General features: G+C 34.3%; 1 protein-coding gene across 2 annotated transcripts; it reads right to left on the bottom strand.

Annotated features, from left to right (window-relative positions):
* Positions 1-756: 756 nt before the first annotated feature.
* Positions 757-21,271, bottom strand: tspan12 (tetraspanin 12). 2 transcript variants are annotated; one of them, XM_051108450.1, is made up of 8 exons: positions 20,810-21,271; positions 20,327-20,458; positions 18,767-18,849; positions 15,890-16,025; positions 7,727-7,792; positions 5,519-5,626; positions 5,281-5,424; positions 759-2,732 (listed from the first exon to the last, which is right to left on the bottom strand). In XM_051108450.1, exons 2-8 carry the CDS (start codon positions 20,390-20,392, stop codon positions 2,430-2,432), a joined length of 906 nt encoding a protein of 301 aa, XP_050964407.1. In that variant the 5' UTR covers positions 20,393-20,458; positions 20,810-21,271; the 3' UTR covers positions 759-2,429. The 2 variants fall into 2 exon arrangements, with proteins under 2 accessions (XP_050964408.1, XP_050964407.1); XM_051108451.1 differs by lacking the exon at positions 20,810-21,271 and having other exon boundaries at positions 757-2,732; positions 20,327-20,428.
* Between the last annotated feature and the right edge of the window lie 486 nt (positions 21,272-21,757).

Below are 21,757 nucleotides of genomic sequence, written 5' to 3'. Positions count from 1 at the left end.
AAAGAAATTCATGATGCTACTGCTTAAAATATTTAGTGTTGCAATGACGCATTCTGTTTTTAAAAATTGGCATTACGAATACAGTGCAGTATACAGTATTCTAGTGTTCTATTCAAGCATAGCTTGTGTCTACTTCCTCCCTCTCTCAGTGCGCTCTCCATTGAGATGTTTTATTCATTGCTGTACATCTGTTAAAATTCATGAAGCAGGCCAGAGCTAAATCCCTTCGCTTTCCCTCAGCCAAGGATGTCTCCCATCAAGTCCGGAGCGGGGCCAAAAATTCCACCGTGTTTCCACCCAGTAGCACTTAAGCGTGACACCTCTGGAATGCTCCCACTTACAAAAAGAGCGCTCTGCAGAAAATCAGCTTGATTCAGCGGAAGTGACTGCGCGGTAAGAAAACCAGGCTTTGCTACATGCCTCAGTTGTTTGAAATGCAGCGTTATGGTTGTTGCTAGGCATGAAATTGGTGAATTATCTGTCAGATACATGTTTGTGAAATATGCTGGAGCTTGCAGTGTTACGACAAAAGTTTGGCCACTCGTAAGGAATTTTAGGCCTTTGGGTTAGCCCAGTAGACTGGTTATTTGAAAACGTTATGAAACATGAATTCAAAATTAATCAAAGATGATTTTCACTTTCTTAATGCATTTGTTGGATCATATGAGTGATTCATTAGTGCACATTATTCCAAAGAGAAAAAAAACAAACATAATAAAATAAAACTTTTTTATATTTGACCCTGGACCACAAAACCAGTCATATGGGTCAATTTTCTAAAATTGAGATTTATACATCAGCTGAAAGTTGAATAAGCTTGTTAAGATAGGACAATATTTGGCCGAGATACAGCTATTTGAAAATCTGTAATCTGAGGGTGCAAAAAATCTAAATATTGAGAAAACCGCCTTTAAAGTTGTCCAAATGAAGTCCTTAGCAATGCATATTACTAATCAAAAATTAAGTTTTGATACATTTATAACAGGATAAATAGTAGTAGTATAATAGGATGTATAGTAGTTTTTGGCTATTGCTACAAATATACCCGTTCTACTTATTGTTTTTAGGTTTTGTGGTCCAGGGTCACATATTACACAATAATATAAAAAATAAAATTAAAAATCTAATTTTATTGACCCACCCTAAACTTGTTGGTGTTCAAGACCTTTTGTAATTTGCTCCTTTGATTCATCCATTGTTAAAATTAAATGAATTCAAATTTTGTGGGGTACGGTTTAGGTTTTGGCTGAAATATTAAGGCCTTGAACAAACACACATTGGATTCGAAAAGCATTATCTTGACGTGTTTAATGCACTGTGATTCACATGCAAGAGGTTTCTCAAACTTTCAGCAGAGTTTAAACATCTTATAATGTATTTTATGTGCAGACTATTACTGCATAGAAAATTAATACTACTTTTGGGATCTAAAACACACTTTAATGCACCAGTCCATATGAATCATATCACGGAGCTGTTAAATTAAGACAATTCGAAAATGTATCCTACAATCTCTACAATGAGCTTTTAGCAGCGACGTTGACATTTACATGGCCATTTTTTTTACTGTGACTATAGAGTTCAATGGTGTGACAAAAATAGAAAAAACGAAGAATTATGGAGAATCATTAAATTATGAATGATTTGATTGACACAAAATATTTTTTCTGTCCTTTATGACTGTCAGATTTCACAATATGAGCCTGTTGAGAAAAGCTGAAGCAAACTGTTTTTGTTTTGTCTGTCACACTGTATGATATATCTTAGACAAAACTGTCATGAAAGCTCATTTAAATGCATATGAATGTTAAAACATTTAAATAGTACCACACAAACCTGTAGAGAAAAAAAGTCGGAGTGTTTGAAGTCTGTCGTAGCTTAGTGAAAGAAGGAATTTGTGAATTTTTCTGAACAAACTTGAGGTATATTGTGATCATAGCGTGACGAGAATGCTAAAAGACTGCCAGTTTTGGACTGCGATAAAAGAAATCTCTTACAATGCTTGTCTCACATGGCAAAACAGTGGCCAAAATCACTATGTTTGCAACTAGGTCAGTGTAAGTGGTGACGGGCCATTTCACAGAGAGGAAGGAAGATTTAAGCGAAAATTGTTCATTCCATAAACCTCCCTCTGGAGAATTCAAGTCTGTAGAGACAGAAGCAGTGGCTTTATTTAAAAAGAACCTAGTAAATCCTCTTGATCTTCCATGTGATGACCACAAAAAGCCACTTTATCCACAGGTATATAAAGTTTTTTTTTTTCTATAAAACCATTCACACCATCTAAATCTTGTTATTCAGGCACCCAGAACTACTTCACATTCCACAAGGTCCATTTTCTGGTCCAGTTCACTGCTGTCCCTTCCATTCAGTGTCATTTTTAGTCTCTGCAGTGTTGAAGTAGCCCATGGGTCACCATGAAGTTACTGCTAGGAAAGTTGCTCCATCTCAAACTGGGTGTGTCCGTTAGCAGGCGCATTGGCCCAGGCTTCAGACGCTCGTGGATGTGAGTGGCTGGGCTTCAGGCCGTCTTCTGCGGAGCTCTGCGTGTGGATTAAAGCATCTGGGGATGCTGGGTCAGGTGGTTTGTGGTCATAATAAAGAGCCCATAGGAGTGTCACAGTCAACGTCATGGCTAAGATCTGAGCCACGCCAATCGACACGCCCAGGAACCTCAACACCTGCAGCTGCTTGGTGCCACGGATAAAACCGTAGATCTTGGGACCACAACCCTGTTAAAATAAATTTAGTATATTAAGTTCTATCATGACAACTCTGGGAATAACATGGTAATGGATATGACAATGTTAACTTTAGTTAGTAGTTGAGCCAAATGTTAACATGTCAGATCAGTCAAACAAACAATGTGGGAAGCACAAAAAAAGCTTCTAATGTCTAGTCCTTTACACGTTAAACTGATCTATGAGAAAGAATTTTAACAGAAAAAATTCACACTTCCGCTTTAACATGTTTTCATGTAACTCTCCCCTACATTTCTGCCAGGACGACAGCTGGCACGTTGATATGCGAGCGATGCGACACGTTCATCCGCTCGCGTGCGAGCCTGTGTGTTTTGGGTATTTCCTATGCTGAATTGTGGAAGGGCAGGTAAACTATTTCCTGTTAGTGAGGGATTTATACTGTGGAGTAATTCCCCTGTCATCCACTTAGAAACAGAGACAAAGAGATAGAGACAGGAAGTGGGTGAGGATCAGTGTCCACACCCTCAATCCTTCACTCCTGACTTTCCCCCAGTGATCAATGTTCCTGTCTTACTTAACAAAGCCCTGCTTTCACTCTTCTGCTGTGGGATCTGTCTGAAAGACTGAGCTGTGCTGGCTGCTTTACCACAAACACACTGTGTTTATATTGTTTACACTATTACTGATAAAGATCTATCTGTCTGGGCGATCTAGAGCTATATTTTAGAAGTTGCTGTAATTTATTTTGTAAAATATCTATCTATCTATCTATCTATCTATCTGTCTATCTATCTATCTATCTATCTATCTATCTATCTATCTATTTATCTATCTGTCTGTCTGTCTGTCTGTCTGTCTATCAGTTGTTTCATTCATCCATCCATCTCTTTCTTTTTCTTTCTTTCTTTCTTTCTTTCTTTCTCCTTCTGTCTATATGTCCATTGTTCAATTGCTCTACTGTTCCATCATCCATCCATCCATCCCTTTGCTTCTATCTTTTGTCCTTTCTTTCCTGTCTAGTTTATACGTCCATCAATCAGTTGTTCTGCTGTTCCATCATCCATTCATCCATCCATCCATCATCCATCCATTCATTCATTCATCCGTCCATCCATCTCTTTTCTTTCTTTCTTTTTTCTTTCTTTCTTTCTTTCTTTCTTTCTTTCTTTCTTTCTTTCGTCTATACGTCTGTTGATCAGTTGTTCGATTGTTCCATCATTCATCCATCCATTCATCCATCATCCCTTTTCTTTCTTTCTTTCTTTCTTTCTTTTTCTTTCTTTCTCCTTCTGTCTATATGTCCATTGTTTGATTGATCTACTGTCCCATTATCCATTCATCCATCCCTTTTCTTCTATATTTTGTCCTTTCTTGTGTATCTATATGTCCGTCGATGAATTGTTCTGCTGTTCCATCCACCCATCATCCATTCATCCATCCATCCATCCAGCCATCCCTGTTCTTTCTTTCTTTCTTTTTCTTTCTTTCTCCTTCTATTTGTCCATTGTTCAATTGATCTACTGTTTCATTATCCATTCATCCATCCCTTTTCTTCTATATTTTGTCCTTTCTTGTGTAGTCTATATCTCCGTCGATGAATTGTTCTGCTGTTCCATCCACCCATCATCCATTCATCCATCCATCCATCCAGCCATCCCTGTTCTTTCTTTCTTTCTTTTTCTTTCTTTCTCCTTCTGTCTATTTGTCCATTGTTCAATTGATCTACTGTTTCATTATCCATTCATCCATCCCTTTTCTTCTATCTTTTGTCTGTCTCTATCTATCTGTCTGTCTGTCTGTCTGTCTGTCTATCTATCTATCTATCTATCTATCATTCTTTTGTTCTATTGTTCTATCGCGCTATTGTTTTATCTTATCTACAAAAAAAAAACCTCCAAACTTCAAAGCTTTTTAAACCTTTTTCAAAACCTTCAAAGTCTAAACTATAGTGTGCAGACGAGTCACAGACAGGGCATTTGAAGAGCAGGGGGTTGGATGAGACTGTGTTGGGTTTGTCCCAGACAGTGTGTTCTGGTGCTCAACACACAGGTGTGTCTCTGAGCTACGTGACTGACTTTAATTGCACCGCTGGAGTCGCTCATAACACTCACTAGCAATACAGCTTGATTTAACACACGCTCAGCAGGTGAGTGAATCTCTCCACTGTCTGGCCTCATTTTCACAAAGTCAACTGCAAAGTCATGTTTTAATTAGGGCTGTCAATCAATTCAAATTTTAATCAAATTAATTACATGCTATTCCACACATATCAATATTTGCCAAGAAAAGCTCCCAAATGAAGATGTCATTATTGCAACAGACAAGTAAATCGCTAAATAAATAGACATTACAAAAAATGGCTTTAGAAGTCCATGTTGCTTTCTTTGTATTTCCATCACTTACCACAATTTATTTTGCAAGTTTATCTATCAGTCCAGGTTAGACTTGACAATATTTTTTTTATGCAGACGAACATCTTTGGCTGTTGCAGCATGACTTGCCATGAGATGCCATTGGACCACTTTAAGAAGACTCTTACGTAAGTACATTATGAAGATTAGCTCAAAAATTAGCTCACCTCCTGGTAAAGGTCGCTGAGGTCATGGTAGTGGGCTTGGCGGGCACATCCTGGATACTGATCGGAGCAGCAGGAGTCAGGTGGCCACTCCATCTCTGTCATTTCCAGCCAATCAGTGAAGTAGATCACTCCACAACACTTTAACTGCAAGGCAGGAATGAAAATTAGTAATTGACAGTAATGATGTTTTCATGATATTTGCATACTGCCATTGTGGCTGGTTATTTTGACTTCTCACCTCTGTTTGTAAAGAGTTCCAGGCATGTGTGAGCCACTGGTAGCGCTGCAGGCCGAAATGAGGCATGCGTGACTTTAGACTTATCATATCAGACCTCTGTACCATAGGCTGAAAAGAGAAAGAGAGAAATGTTCAAAAAGAAATCATTTCACATTTTTAAACACCTTGCAACTGTCCCTTGTGATTTCATAATCACATAAAATCAATTTCCCACACGCTCAGTAATTGTGTCTTTTAAATAACAAAAACAATGTGATTTCCAGGCAGTTTAAAGGACCCTCCACACACCCACACTTCCAATTTTAGGCACTCTTATGACCAGTTTATTGGCTAGTTATGAAATGCCCTATTCACAAGTGTGTGCAAGTGTTGTTTATATACTAGTTGGCATTTTACAGTTCAGTCCTCATGAGACACTTCTGTTTTTACACCTCAGAGACCATCGTGATGGGCATATGATAAGTACCCACAATGCCCAGGGCTAGGTGTGTCGTCTGTTTTTTTTTTTTTTGTTTGTTTTTTTTTTGTTTGTTTGTTTTCAGCAGAACTGGCTAAAGCTTGTCAGTTTAAAGTCAACATGATATTACAATGGATTTTATTAATACATATTCCTGGCCTTATTGAGAGTAATTCATGACTGCATGTTATTCTAAAGAAAAACGTCTTTGTAATATTTCATTTATTTATATATATATATATATATATATATATATATGATTAGATTATATTTTTTATTTTTTTTTTATTTTTATCTTTTTTAATTTAAAGCCGATAAACCTATGTATTTTTTATTTTCTTATTTTTGTGCTTTAATTTTTGTTAATGCATGCAAATATATTATTTTATATAATTTTATATTATATTATTTATTTTCTTAGTCTTATTGCAAGCAGTTTTAGTATTTACAGTGTGCATGCATGCAAAAAAATATAATATTATATCAAATAATAATAATTTTATATATATATATATATATATATATAGTGTATTTTATATAAAGACATTAAAAATATTTTAAAATATTCTATATATTTTTTAAAAACTATAAAACTGACCTATTTATTATTTATTTTCTTAATGTTATTGCAAGTCATTTTTGTATTTATGCATGAAAATATATTATATTATATATTTAAAAATGTATATTTAATGTATATTTTATTTATATTTAATATAAATAATTTTTACATTAAAAAAATAAAACTGACCTATTTATTATTCTTTTTTTAATCTTGAAAATATTAAATTTCTATTAATTAGATTATTTCAAACAATCTTATTATCTTATTACAAACAATTTTTTGTATTTATGCATGTTATTATATTATATTATATTATATTATAAATATTTGTATTCATACATTTTTTTTTTAGTACTTTTAAACATTTTTCATTCTAATGGCCACTTTTCACAGTCCACTAATTCTGATTAATAATTAAGTGTCACCCTTTTTCTCAATAATATACTGATTCACTTTTAAATATGTCACATTTCAGAAACAGGATAGGTTGCGAATGATATTTCATGTTGACTTTAAGCCAAGGAAAGTTGGAGTGGATGCACTGTTGATACAACTGCTAACATGTAACCAGGCCAGGTGCGACGGAGTAAACAAGCTCATTGCCCACCCGCTCACCCACACACAGGGGTCACATTAGGTCACAACAGCACAATAGGACCATCACACCCAACAAAGGTTTTTAGCTTGGTGATAACAGCGTGTCATGCCGCAGAAGCTGTTTAGCTGTCTGAGTGAGAGAAACTAGATTAAGGCCAGGTGTGAGTGATATCTTCCCCTGGAGGTACGCCTTATCTCTCGTATCCCTGGGCTAACAGAAGCAGATGCTACCTGCAATCCCTTTTCCCCTTTGCTGATCAAATCTTTTAGTCTGCACAGATCAGAGGCAGGTTTCTGTAAAGCCTGATGCTAATCTTGCTTCAAGAGCCAACTAGAGCATTTACATAGGTGACTCCACCCTCCATCCGCACATAAATAAACGTAAACGCTCTGCTTATTAACTCCCCGAAAGGAAATGTGCTAGAGCCGGGCTTTTGAAGTCATAATAGTTAAGATTAGATCGTAAACGGGCGGCTTAGAAATCGGATCCTCGTTTCATTGCTTCTGGGAACGGCCGTGTGGCCGCCATGTTGTTGACGTGAGAGAGAGGAGAGTGTAGGCATTCCTGTTTATTCATAGTATCACGCACCTCGTCGTACGTCCACACTCCGCTGGCCAGCTCCACGCAGAATATCACCATCAGACTGCCAAAATACTGCGAACACACACACAGATCAAAACAGATTGGTTAAATATATCCTTTCAAACAATAGGGCAGAAGGAAGGTGTTGATGATTGGACATAGAAAAAGGAGAGCAAATGTTTGTGTGTGTGTGTGTGTGCTCATGTATGCTGGGATCTGACGTCTGGTTTGTCTCTCAGGTTGTCTCTCGGGAGTTTTGCATAATTGTGACAGGCTGTGTACAGAGTAGCACACTAAGCATACCATTTTTTGCAGTATGGAGTAAGTACTGTGCAAAATATAGAAATATAATAGAACTTGCTCATTAACTTCTCATTATACAATCCACTTGACATGACTGTCGAGGTATTATTTTATCACAATTACTATAATTTTTTAAGTCAAGATTAAACTGATCCTATTTAATTTCTTTTTTTTTTGTATTTTTTTTTTGTATTTATTTATGTATTTATATAAAATATACATTTCAAATATTATATTATATTATATTATAAAAAAGTATATTTAATAGAAATACATTTTTTTTAAATATTGTAAAAGTTATATATATTTTTATTTAAAACAGACAAAACTGACGTATTTATTATTTATTTTCTTAATTGTATTGAAAGCAATTTTTGTATTTATACATGCAAACATTTTATTATATTATATTAAATTTATATGTATTATATTTTAAAATAAATACATTTTTTAAAATAATTTAAAATATTATTTTTTATTTAAAACAGATAAAATTGATCAAATTTAATTTATTTTCGTAATCTTACTGCAAGCAATTTTTCATTTATGCATCCAAATATTATGTTATATTACATTATATTACATTATATTACATTATATTATATTATATTATATTATATTATATTATTTTTTAAAAAAGTATATTTAATAGAAATACATTTTTAAAAAATATTTAAAAATATTCCATTTAAATATATTCCTTAATCTTATTGCAAGCAATTTTTGTATTTATGCATGCAAACATATTATATTATATTTGTATATTATATTATATTTATTACAAAATATTCAAAATGTATATTTAATATAAATAAATTCTTAAAATATTTTTAAATATTATATTTTAATTTAAAACCAATAAAACCGACCAAATTATTATTTATTTTCCTTAATCTTATTGCAAGCTATTTTTGCATTTATGCATGCAAATACTATTATATGATATTATATTATATGATATTATAATGTATTATTATATTATATTATATTATATTTAAAAATGTATATTTAATAGAAATACATCAATTTTTTTATATTTAAATCAGTTAAATCTTTGTTATCGTCATAATATTCAACATTTATATGTTATGTTTCATATTTAAGTCATCACGTGGTGCCCAATTTTCATCTTTGAAATGATAAAATAAATTTAATAATATATATTTTAAAACATGATTTTGCCCCTCAATCACTTAAATATGAAATATAATGAGAACAAAATGACAAAAATGTAGCGTACTACTACCTGAATTGTCTATTTTTTGCTTAATTTTCCCCATACAATTATAAAAAAATACTATGCAGTATGAATGCACAGATTGAAGGGAACAAAAGAGTATCAAAATTCCAAAAATATGCTTTTTGGCATTCACAGATGCACAGATTTTGTCTTTAGGGCCTTGTGAACTAACACATCCATCCCATCTCCATCGTCTTTCTCAAACTCTCTTTAACATGTACATAGTTCCCCTCTGTTGAACACACTCTCTGAAAGAGATTATCAAGATGAATGACAGTGTTAGGAGCAGCATTCAGAGCAGACCCCCAGTCTGACAGCTTGTTTATTTGGGAGACTCTAAATATTTGTGGCTGTTCTACTGCTGTGTTAGCATTTCAGTCCATTTGGTCTGCCACAAAAAATGACAACCTTTTCTCTTCACACTCTTCCCTGCTAATATCTTCTGTTCAAATATGTCCAGTGTGAACTTGTAACCTCTGGAAGTTCCCAACAAGCTGGCTCATCTGCAAACACGCACATATTTTTTCTCAGGGTAAGAGAGGTTACATTCTCTCTGCGACCTCTCGGTTTATTGATTTGTTGAGAGTTTTACTCTTCCTCTTTCACACTCACATATTTTTTTGGCAAGTACTGTAACAGAAAACAGGACACGTCAAAAGCGGATGGATTTCCTTTTCACCGGAACAATTTGCACCCCCTTTATCACTTAGTCATGCAAACAGAGCGAGATGCATTTAGAGGCGATTATTAAGTCGTATCAGATTTGTTTTGACAGATGGCTACTGTTAATGCTATTAAACTGGTGCTTTTAGGTTTACTTTTGGGTGAACAGACTGTGCTGTGGACATGAATGACACTTTGATATACCTGTGATATATTGAGGAAAGATGTGCTATTACTTTTTTGGTACCATATCAATTACTGGCCAACATTAAAGGGATAGTTCACACAAAAGTGAAAATTCTGTCATTAATCACTCACCCTCATGTCATTCCAAACCCGTAAGACCTTTGTTCATCTTCAGAACAAATTAAGGTATTTTTTATGAAATCCAAGAGCTTTCTGACCCTGCATAGACAGCAGGGGTCCCACCACGGTCAAGGCACAGAAATTTAGTATTTTGGTTTTCTTTGCGCACAAAGAGTGTTCTTGTAGCTTCGTTAAAATTACAGTTAGGACCCTTGCTGTCTATGCAGGGTCAGAAAGCTCTCAGATTTCATCAAAAATATCTTAATTTGTGTTCTGAAGATGAAGGAAGGTCTTATGGGTTTGGAACGACATGAGGGTGAGTGATTAATGTGAGTGATTGTGAAACAGAATTTTCATTTTTGAGTGAACTGACCCTTTAAACTGTAGTCATATTGATTGATACTGGATGTTTAATTATAAGACTGCACATCGGCTGGACCAACTTTAAATACTTATATAGTTTTGATATTATAAGCAACATGTGACTGATGATAGTTATATGCGAGTAATCTAGTAACAACACTAGAGCAAAATGGGTTAAAATATGGTTTTTGGGGGAGTTAAATAATGGCACACAACATGCAAACATTAGTAAATCATCTTCTCTCATAAAGTTTGCATCTGAAAAGGGAAACTCCTACGAATGCTATGATAAGGTCAGCCACACAAATAAGTGTGTCAATGCCTTTCATCACCAAGTTTTCACTGCTTGTAAATCTTGACTGTAGTTTAATGTCAAAAGAGGTTGATGAAAACTGTTAGTAAATATTAAATATTAAGTGCAGATGTGCAGAAAATATGCTAATACGGGACAGTATGATGTCACACTGCTCGGACAATCAAAACTCTTGATAATTGAGACTATTTAGGTTTTTTAGGGACTAAAAAAAGGAGGGAAAGGAATTTTTAACATTGCAGGGTGGTTGTGTCCACACACTGCTAAGTAAATTTTGCATTTGATGTCCCTTTGCTATGCATTCATGTTTGATCTCCCGATTGTGTGAGTGTTTGACTTAATGTGTGTGTGTGTGTTCGGCCAGGTCGCAGCATTCGGTGAGAGCGCGGCTGGTGAATAGAGCGACCACGTAACCCAAGCGCCTCTCCTCTCTTCATGTCTTCCCGCTCTCCTCCTGGATTGGTTTACCTATTGTATCTCAGCCAGATAATATTGTTTGTCACCCAGCCTCTTGGTAACACAAGCCCACTGGGGCAGAGAGGAGAGGAGAAAGGCTCCTGAGGAGATGAATGGAGACCCAGAGAGAGGAGGAGGGGGAGAGATGGGCCAAGGAGTCCCAGAAAACAGGCCTTCAGTCTGGGTCAGTAGACGGGAACCCCACCCTCTCGCCCGTTGCACACCTGGGACAGAGAGCCACAAAACAGCCCTCCGCCTGGTCTCTCCTCCCCCTCTATGCTGGGATTTCTTAAATTCATCAAAACAGATTTGCTCCACTTGTAAATCACACTGATACAGCATTTAAAAGGGAGCCTGCATAGAAAACAGGATTATCCTTGCTCTATTGAAATACAACAGTCCAACGTGAATACAGTTGGAAAATGGCTGACAAGTAATATGACCATGAACTTTTCTTATTTACCAAGATATTTTAGGTTAAAAATTACAGTGTGATTGAAAAATGGTTAGTTTTTGTAGTTTTCTTAATTAATGCTATTCTTTCATTACACATTATATTATATATAAAATCCCATTAAATAAGAAATATGCATGCATGTAAAAGAAGATTTACCTATTTTAAAAAATAATTTAAATGTATAAAAGTATGAAGATAAGAGACATTTTTATTAATTAATTCAATAAAAAATCACATCTTTAAAATATATCTTTTTAATAATATTAAATGCTATTTTTCATGACAAAAATTAGGAAAAATATAAAATTTTATCTGCAGAATGTAATATGAATTAGTATAAGTTAAGCTCAATCAACAGCAATTTTTAATGCTACTAATAATGATTAATTGAGTATATATAAAAAATGTTTTAATAAAAAAATATAGGTGTTGAGGTGATACACTTACAATGGAAGTGAAAATTAGAATAACATTTTTATAAAATATATATTTTTAATGATTAAAAAAACATTGAATTTTGACATTGTAAAATTTCCTTTTTCATGCAATGCTTTTATAAAATGTGGTATATGTTATGTGTGTGTAAATATATATATATATATATATATATATATATATATATATATAATAACAGATGTTTTTTTTGTTTGTTTTTTAGTTTTCAAAAATCAGTTGTTTTCCTTATGTGTTATGTTATCATGTTTTTTGTGTGTTACTGTGTTTGGTAGCTGTATTTTTTTTATTGTATTTTAGCTGTACTTTTACTTTGAGATTAGTTGGAAAGCACAATGAAAAAGCATATATATACATATATATATATATGTATGTAGTCCTTTTCGTTTCCCTATCAAATGGGTTTGTAACAACATATGAGTGAGTAAATGATGACAGATTTTCATTTTTTTTTTGGGTGGACTGTCGTTCTAAAGTAGGAAAAACAGCCTGTTTAAATTCTAAGGGTCAAATAGAGGGTGGATTTTCCTTCCTCCCCAAATCATTTATATCATCTGTGCTAACAGCCTGTCAAGATCTTGCAATTTCACAAGTCATAATGTCACCGACATATCCGTCTAAACACACAAAAATCTCTCACAATGGATATAACTATGTGCCCTCTGTTTGGCCCTCCCAGACAGTCCATCATGTTGAGTGATGTGCAGTGCTCATATATTACTGCTGTCTAATTCTGTGTCTCAGAGACGCAGAAGCTTCACGGCCTCCATAACCTATGGAACAAGTTGCTACAAGTGTCTGAGGGGGTTATTATCATCTGACACATTCTGATGATAAGCATAACTAGACGCAGGGTGCACCATGACATCTAATAGAAAAAGATATGGGCAGTGTAGTTATGAGATGAGACTTCCTGTGGACATATATCAGGGGCGATTCCTCCAAGAGATACTTGGTTTTAATAAATAGAATATTGATTCTATTTCTGATTCTATTGATATTATTAAAATGACTTTTCCTTTTGGGTGACATCATTAAGGCTGCTTTTGTTTTAACCACCTGATTCCATTTCTTGTATATAATGCCTGCTTTTCACAATCCAATGAATTAACAAGTCCCATTCCCTCTATTTCACTTGGAAATACATCACATTACCAGTGTTGGGCACATTAAAAAAGTAATTAGTTATAGTTACTAGTTCCTTCTCGCAAATAGTAACTAAGTTAGTAACTGAATTACATCATTATAAAAGTAACTAATTACCAGCGAAAGTAACTTTTGTGTCAGTTTTTTAAATGTTCAAATATGTCAAATAACTTGGATACCCCCAATATTAAATATGATAAATGAATAAAACATTGTACACTAATCTACACTATTTTAATGTTGCTGTGGATAATGTGAGAGACACTTAAACCTACGGATATGAAAAAACATCCCACGGCAACACTGTTAAACCTCTAGGGTCGAAGACCGCACCTGCCTTATTTTTTTCTTGATGACCGTGAAAAAATACTCTGTAATTTTGAAACTGCAAAGGATCTACTTTTATTTGTGTATCCACTGTTAAACAAAAAAAACAATTTGTTGAGTCAACTTAATTTAATAATTTGTGACCCTGCTGTAATAAAATTTTAAGTTCAGTCAACTTCAAATGTTAAGTTGTACTAAGTCACAACTTAGATATTTGAGCTGACTAAACTAAAAATTTGGTTTGTTAAACTTAAAATTTTTAGTTGAATCAACAAAATATATAAATTGTCACTTAGTACAACTTAACGTTTCAAGTTGACTAAACTTATTTGAGCTGACTGAACTTTAAAGGCAGCCAGGTAACAAATTATTTTAAGTTGACTCAATAAATTGTTTTTTACAGTGTAGTCATAATAACAAAAACAATGTGTTTTTGTAAAATAAATAAAATAAACAGGGTGCGCTCCCTGCCATCTTGGTCTCTGTCACTTCTCTTCACTGACACGTAAATAAAAAAAAACCTGAACTCTGTGAATGTTTACTTTTAAATGAAGTCAGTCACGTTGAAAACACGTATTTTTTTGATAAAGTAATCCGTATGATACCAACACCCACACTCAAGAGCGGCTCCGCTTTTTAAATGTTAAAGGAGAAGTTCACTGCCAGAACAAAAATTTACAGATAATGTACTCACCCCCTTGTTATCCAAAGTATTCGTCTTTCTTTCTTCAGTCGTAAAGAAATTATGTTTTTTGAGGAAAACTTTTCAGCATTTTTCTCCATATAATGGGCTGATATGGTGCCCCGAGTTTGAACTTCCAAAATGCAGTTTAAATGTGGCTTCAAACGATCACAAATGCGGTTGTAAACGATCCCAGCCAAAGAAGAAGGGTCTTATCTAGCGAAACGATCGGTTATTTTCATAAAAATAATACAATGTAAATACTTATTAATCTCAAACGCTTGTCTTGTCTCGCTGTCCCTGAACTTTTAGGGTATGTTGAAAAACTCCAATCATATTTTCTCCCTCAACTTCAAAAATCATTTCAAAATCATCCTACATCGCTGCAGAAGTACTGACCCAGTCTTTGCAAAGTGAACATGCAAAGAAGGTCAAACACCCTTAAGAAAAAAGGTAAAACAGTGATGTAGGACGATTTTGAAGTTGAGGGAGAACATGAGCTGGGAGTTTTTCGACATACCCTAACTGTCATGAACCAGAAAAAAAACAGAGTCCAGGCAGAGTAAGACGAGTGTTTGACATTAAAAATTATTTAAATTGTATTATTTTTAAGAAAATAACCGATGGTTTGGCTAGATAAGACCCTTCTTCCCTGGCTGGGATCGTTTACAACCGCATTTGGGATCATTTGAAGCCGCATTTAAACTGCATTTTGGAAGTTCAAACTATGGGAACCATAGAAGTCCACTATATGGAGAAAAATGCTGAAATGTTTTCCTCAAAAAACATAATTTCTTTACAACTGAAGAAAGAAAGGCATGAACATCTTGGATGACAAGGGGGTGAGTAAATTATCTGTAAATCTTAGTTCTGGAAGTGGACTTCTCCTTTAAACATCCACATGAGAAGCGCAGACATGTATTTGAACGCCTACATCAGCTCCGTAAACAAATGTGTTCATTTCTGGAAGAAGACGCGCTGAGTGGAATAAGCCAGAATTTACCTCAGAAGAAGAGCGCAATGCAAATTATAAAATAATTATAGTAATGCCACATTTTATTGTCAGTAATGGTGACAGCGTTGTAACGGGGGAAACATTAGTTTGTATAGTCGTTACTAAAAACGTAGTGTAGTTAGTAACGCCGTTTATTTATAACGCCGTTATTCCCATCACTTCACATCACACAAGTAAAATAGTTCAGCAAGACTTCAAGGCTGTGATATCTCTCTCTGCTCCCCTCTAGTGTATGAAGTGAAGACACAGTGGTCTCAGAGGGGATGCGTGGATAAAGAAAGCATGACTTGTTGGAATCTTGTTGGAGGGCGGTTGGGGTCAAAAACGTCACTGCCAGCTAAACTTAAAATATTCTCGGTACACAAAACCACACACATTCCAAACCACACAATGTTCTTTCTGTCCTTGTCATTTGTTTTTTTTCCTTCTTCCCAGTTCTACTTACCCAAGACAGTAGGAGCAGATTGCACTTGAGTGTGCCGCAGTAGCCCACCATAGCCACGATGATTAGAAAACAGCACACGGCGATGACGACAGGATGGACGACGGGGGAGTATGTGAGAACGGCTGCCTCCTCCAGTCTGAGAGAGAAAGAGAGAGAGAGAGAGAGAGGAAGAGTCATTTCTTGGCAGGCCTTTTGTTTATTTATCCGTCCATCCTGCTCACTTGTCTCTTCCTTCTCTCATAGGGCAGCATATTTGAGTAATACACCAGTTGCAAATAAACTGTGATTATACTCTGTAGGAATGCAAGCTCTCTCTCTCTTCCTGTCTCTTGCTGTCTTCTGTTTAGCTTTCTTTTGCTTCAGGTCGCAAAGATGCAACAGTGTTTTTACTATGGGAGGACATGGGTTCAGTACACGTTGTGCTCAGTCGACAGCTTTTGTGGCATAATGTTGTATACCACAATTGTAATGTTTACAGTGAGACACTTACAGTTGAACTGAGGTCTGTCTTTAAGCTTTAAAATACTCATGGTTTCAACAGTATAGCCACAAAATGTAAACAATATGCATGTAAACATGATTTTACGGTGGAAAAAAAACTACAAACCATTTCTGTGTAAATTTATATCCACTTTCCATGACTATGCAATACCATAAAACGACTGTAAAATTATTTGAACCAATTTACTAAGTTTTAACAGAAGAATGAAAGTCTTTTTGAAAATTAGAAGCTATAAAATTGTTTTTTTTCTTATTAATACTTTTCTATATATTTAATTTCTACATATATTTAAAATGCATGTACATGTTAGTACGTTTTTTGTCTTATTAATACTTTTATAAATTAAAATTCTTTTTAAACATTGTTAATTTTTTTGCATGCATTTTTCTTATTTAATGGGGTATTTATATTACATATATTAATAAAAAATTATATATATATATAATTTATAGATTTCATTTATATATTTTAAATGCATGTACATTTATAGTACATGTTAATATTTACATATTAATGTATTAATTTAATGTATTAGTATTACAAATATGTTTAGATATTTTAATTTGTTAATAAAAATGTTTTATCTTATTAATGCTTTCATAAATCTTTTTTGCATGCATTGTTTTTAGTAGGATTTTTATATTACATATATTAATAAATGTTATATATATAATTTATAGTTTTAAAATGCATGTACATTAATAGTACGTTAATAATATATCATTAAAATGTGTTAATATTACAATTAACAATTAATATTAACATCTTTTTTGCATGCATTTTTATATTATATTATTATATTATATTTTCTATATATTTATATTTGATATAATTATAGATAGATTTTTTTTATTTATATATTCAAAATGCATGTACATGTATAGTACATGTTAATAATATTTAAATATTAACACACTGATAAAATCTATTAATATTAAAATTATATACACTACCGTTCAAAAGTTTGGGGTCAGTACATTTTTATTGTTTCTTTTTTTTTTTTTTTTAAGAAATTAATACTTTTATTCACCAAGGATGTGTTAAGTTAATAATTAAAAGTGTCTTAAAAGTTAATAATAAATAATTTACATTGTTATAAAATATTTATATTTTGAATAAACACTGTACTTTTTAAACTTGTTATTCATGAAAGAATCCTGAAAAAAAAAAATCACAGGTTCCAAAAAATATTTGGCAGCACAACTGTTGATATTATCCAACATTGATCATTCTAATAATAAATCCGCATATTAGAATGATTTCTGAAGGATCATGTGACACTTGAGACTGGAGTAACAGCTGATAAAAATTCAGCTTTTCATCACAGGAATAAATTCTATTTTTAAAGTATGTTAAAATAAAAAAAAATATTATTTTATATTGTAAAAACATTTTGCAATATTACTGATTTTCTATATTTTTAATCAAATAAATGCAGCCTTGATGAGCATAAGAGACTTCTTTAAAGACTATTACAAGTCTTACTGGCCCCAAACTTTTGAACGGTAGTGTATGTATATTTTTTATTTATTACTTAATAAAAATGTCTTTTATCTTATTAATACTTTTTAGTTTTTTTTTTAAGCATCATTAAATCTTTTTTTTGCCTGTTTTTGTCTTATTTAAGGGGAATTTTTATACTACAAATATTACAAATGTGTGTATCTGTATGTGTGTGTTAAAATTGCTGTTAAGCACAACTTATACTGAATATTACATAGTGAAATATCTAATTAAGGATCACACATCTATATAAATCTGAAATGTTTCTAGTTGATATCCTATTATGTTTCATTCTGCAGAGACAAGATTTAATAGTCATGGAAGGAGGGCTGATTCAGCATGTTACTGCAGTGCAACTCTGGAAAACCTATTCATTGTGTACAATCAGGTTTTAACACAATTTTCTCTCTGTTGATTCCCATTCATGTCATGACGTGAGCCACAGAAGGCTCAGTAACGAATCTGAATTATAATACACACCTTGGTGATAAATTGCTTTTTGTCAACACTAATTAGATATCACTCGCCTCCAGGATAATATTGATACTTTAGGGATTTTATCCTCTGGATTTGCTGAGTTTTCCTTTAATGCTTGAGAGGATTTGGGAAAACAACTCAACACAATTACAAAACATACACAAATGAATGGTTCTCAACCTGGGCCCTGTCTCAACTGGCAACTTAATGTATTTATCTGATTTCTTCTCCAGAACTGCACACCTCATTCATGCTTGTAATTACTTCATAAGCTCAAGGCAATTTGATCCAAACTGGTTGAAAAGTGGGAAAACAGTAAATTAGACCTTTACATGGACCGCTGCCCCGACTGAAAGGATTTTACGGCTCACACCTGTCCGTCCGCTACCACTCACCTGGTGTCGGCAGTTAAGGTGAGCACATTGTTCAGCTGATCCCTGAGGCAGGCGGACACTCCCAACACACACAAGGCCATAAGCTTGAAAAAAACAAAAGAAAACATGGTACTTGAGCCACAGTTAAACACAGAAATCCTTATTTTTGACAAAGAATCACACGTTTTAAGCAAGACAATAAATCCCCCCCTAAAAGTTTTAATTTAAATGTATTTTTTATATATTTTAGTGGTCGTACTTTACAGTAAGGTCCCGTTAGTTTACACTAATGCATTATCAATTGGCAATACCTTTGTTACAGTATTTATATAAAGAATTTTAATACTTTAAATTTTACTTTATACTTGTTTCTTTATATTAATACTATTAAATACTTTTATAAATGAGAAATATTTTTAAACAATTAAATCTTGTGTGCATATATTACATATATTAATATATTTGCATATATATATATATATATATATATATATATATATATATACATAACATACAACTTTATTTTTTTATAATTACTAAATGCTGAAATTAAAATGAAATTAAATGCTTAAAAAGTGTTTCTCATTGTTAACGACAAATGTAGTTAACGAAATACAAACTTATTGTTAATTTATTAGTTAGTGAAACATCATGAACCTTGACTTCAACAATAATACAATGTACGGGTCAAAATTACAATACAATGTAGTAATATGCACTGCTAAGAACTTCATTCAGGCAACTTTAAAGGCGATTTTCTTGATTTTTATTTATTTATTTTTTGAAGCACCCTCAGATTCCAGATTTTCAATTATCCTAACAAACCATACCTCAATGAAAAGCTTATTTATTCAGCTTTCAGATAATGTCTAAAATTTAAAAAGAATTGACCATTATGATTGGTTTTGTGGTCCAGGGTCACATTTGGACCAGCTGGTAAATGCAAAATTGGCTTAGAAAAGTGAAATTAGTTCTGCATTTGCATTCTTTGCTTATGGATGCCATTTCATGCATTTTATTTGTTTTCAGGTTTTTGGGCTGAAAAAAAAAAAGGTACAAAACTGGAATAATATGTACTTTTCAGTGTAAGTATGTTACAAAGATGTACCTTTTAGCTTTTTTGCGTTATGATACCTTCAGTGACAGCTTTGTAACTTTTTAGTGTATATTAAGAAACTAGTAAGCATTACATGGATCTTTGTTTGTGTACATGGTTGGCTTGGAAACCTATTTAGGTACTGTGCTATGTTTGACATGCTGCAATATTAGTGGCATGGGTTTAGTTTGCCCTACGCAGGCATTCTCGGTCTAAAAACACACCGTGGTGCTTATCACATTTAATTCCCTAAAAATAGCGCCCTGCAGAATGTGAGCTGTGCGCCATTCGAGCATAGCTGGGATTCAGGCTGTCCGCTACATAAAGATAACATAGGATGGGGAGGGAGGCAACACAGATTGCTCGTGTGTCGGAGAGCGAGTGGCTGTTGCGCGTCTTGGAGAGCGCAGAGAGCGCACAGCAGCACCGTGCCATGTAACGTGAGCGCTCGCCCGGCCACCTGCTCCGACTTGGACTCGTCTTACCCAGAAGAGAAAGTTGAGCGCGTAGAGCAGACAGCGCAGACACTTCACCGAATCCTCCCGGGCCATTCTGAGCGCACCAACTGCTCGCCAAAAGACCTCATTTTAACTTCTGCCACCACGGCACCATAACCGCTGAGGAGAAAAAGTCCATTTGAAAGCATTTTAAAACGTTTAACAATCATACAGCTTGCTTGAGATGTCAAGTGGAACACATCGCTGCTGCAGAAACCAGTCTAAAGGGGTTGCTGGTCACCCAGCATGGTCAGATTGAACTGCTTGTTCATTTTAAAGTGATGTTGGACACCTTGTCAATTAGTTTAAATCATCTAAGGCCAGCTGGCCAGGCTGGGAGACAATCTCAGACCACCTAAGAACATCTAAAGACCAGCTTTGCCAGGCTGGAGACCAGCTAAGCGCATCCTAAACGAGTTAAGACCATCTAAAGACCATCTTGGCCATTAGGAGAGATTTTTGAAAACATACCATGTCATAAGTGCTTGTGCGCGTTCAGCGCGCATCCAGAATGTCTTGATATGGTGTTCTAAATATCCGTGGGATGTTTAACACACAACATGTGATTTTAAAAAGAGCAACAGGTTGCAACTTTCTTCTCTTGAACGGCGGTTAAATTCACTCTGGACACTTTTCACACCAAAAACTTTTCTGGAGTATCCAAAAGAGAGAAAGAAAAATGCACTACACAGACGATCCCTTTATATTTTGTCCAGCGTGAAGTTGCAGGAAACTCCTCCAACTTAGTTGCGGCTGCGGTGTAAAATCATATTAGTATTCCTAACAGAGTTGCGCGCAACAGTCGGGCGTTTTCGCTGCGATCCATTCACCGCCACTGTCATTCCAGGCGTTATATACTCCAGTCAGGGCCAGCTGTGTGCACCTCGCCTTTCCACAAGTGTTCTGTTTAACTTGTGCTTGTAAGAGACTTTCGCTCCAAACGCGCGAGTGTTATCCGGATCGGCGGTGCCTCCGGGTCCTAAAGGCAAACCCCGGGTCATCGTATCCATCTCGATTATGGCAAGCCGTTTTAACATGTATTCATATATTCCTATAAACCAACTATTGTCTATGTATGCACTATGGAGGCCAATTTCTGAATTCTGAAAGAAAGCAAGCTATTTTTAACTCAATTCTATCTCATAAGTGAGACTTTAATCTCAAGATTCTAAAATATAAGATCACAAATGCAAGAAAAACGTCAGAATTGTCTTATTAGTCTTACTGGTAACTATTCAACAGGTACACTACCAGTCAAAAGTTTTTGAACTGTAAGATTTTTAATGCTTTTTAAAAGAAGTCTCTTCTGCTCACCAAGCCTGCATTTATTTGATCCAAACTACAGCAAAAATAGTACAATTTTGAAATATTTTTGCTATTTCAAAGCTGTATTTTTAGCATCATTACTCCAGTCACACG

This window comes from Labeo rohita, chromosome 4, assembly GCF_022985175.1.
Source record: "Labeo rohita strain BAU-BD-2019 chromosome 4, IGBB_LRoh.1.0, whole genome shotgun sequence".
Classification (NCBI taxonomy): Eukaryota; Metazoa; Chordata; class Actinopteri; order Cypriniformes; family Cyprinidae; genus Labeo; species Labeo rohita.
The sequence above is the reverse complement of the archived record's forward strand: the minus strand, read 5'-3'. Positions and strand labels throughout refer to the sequence as shown.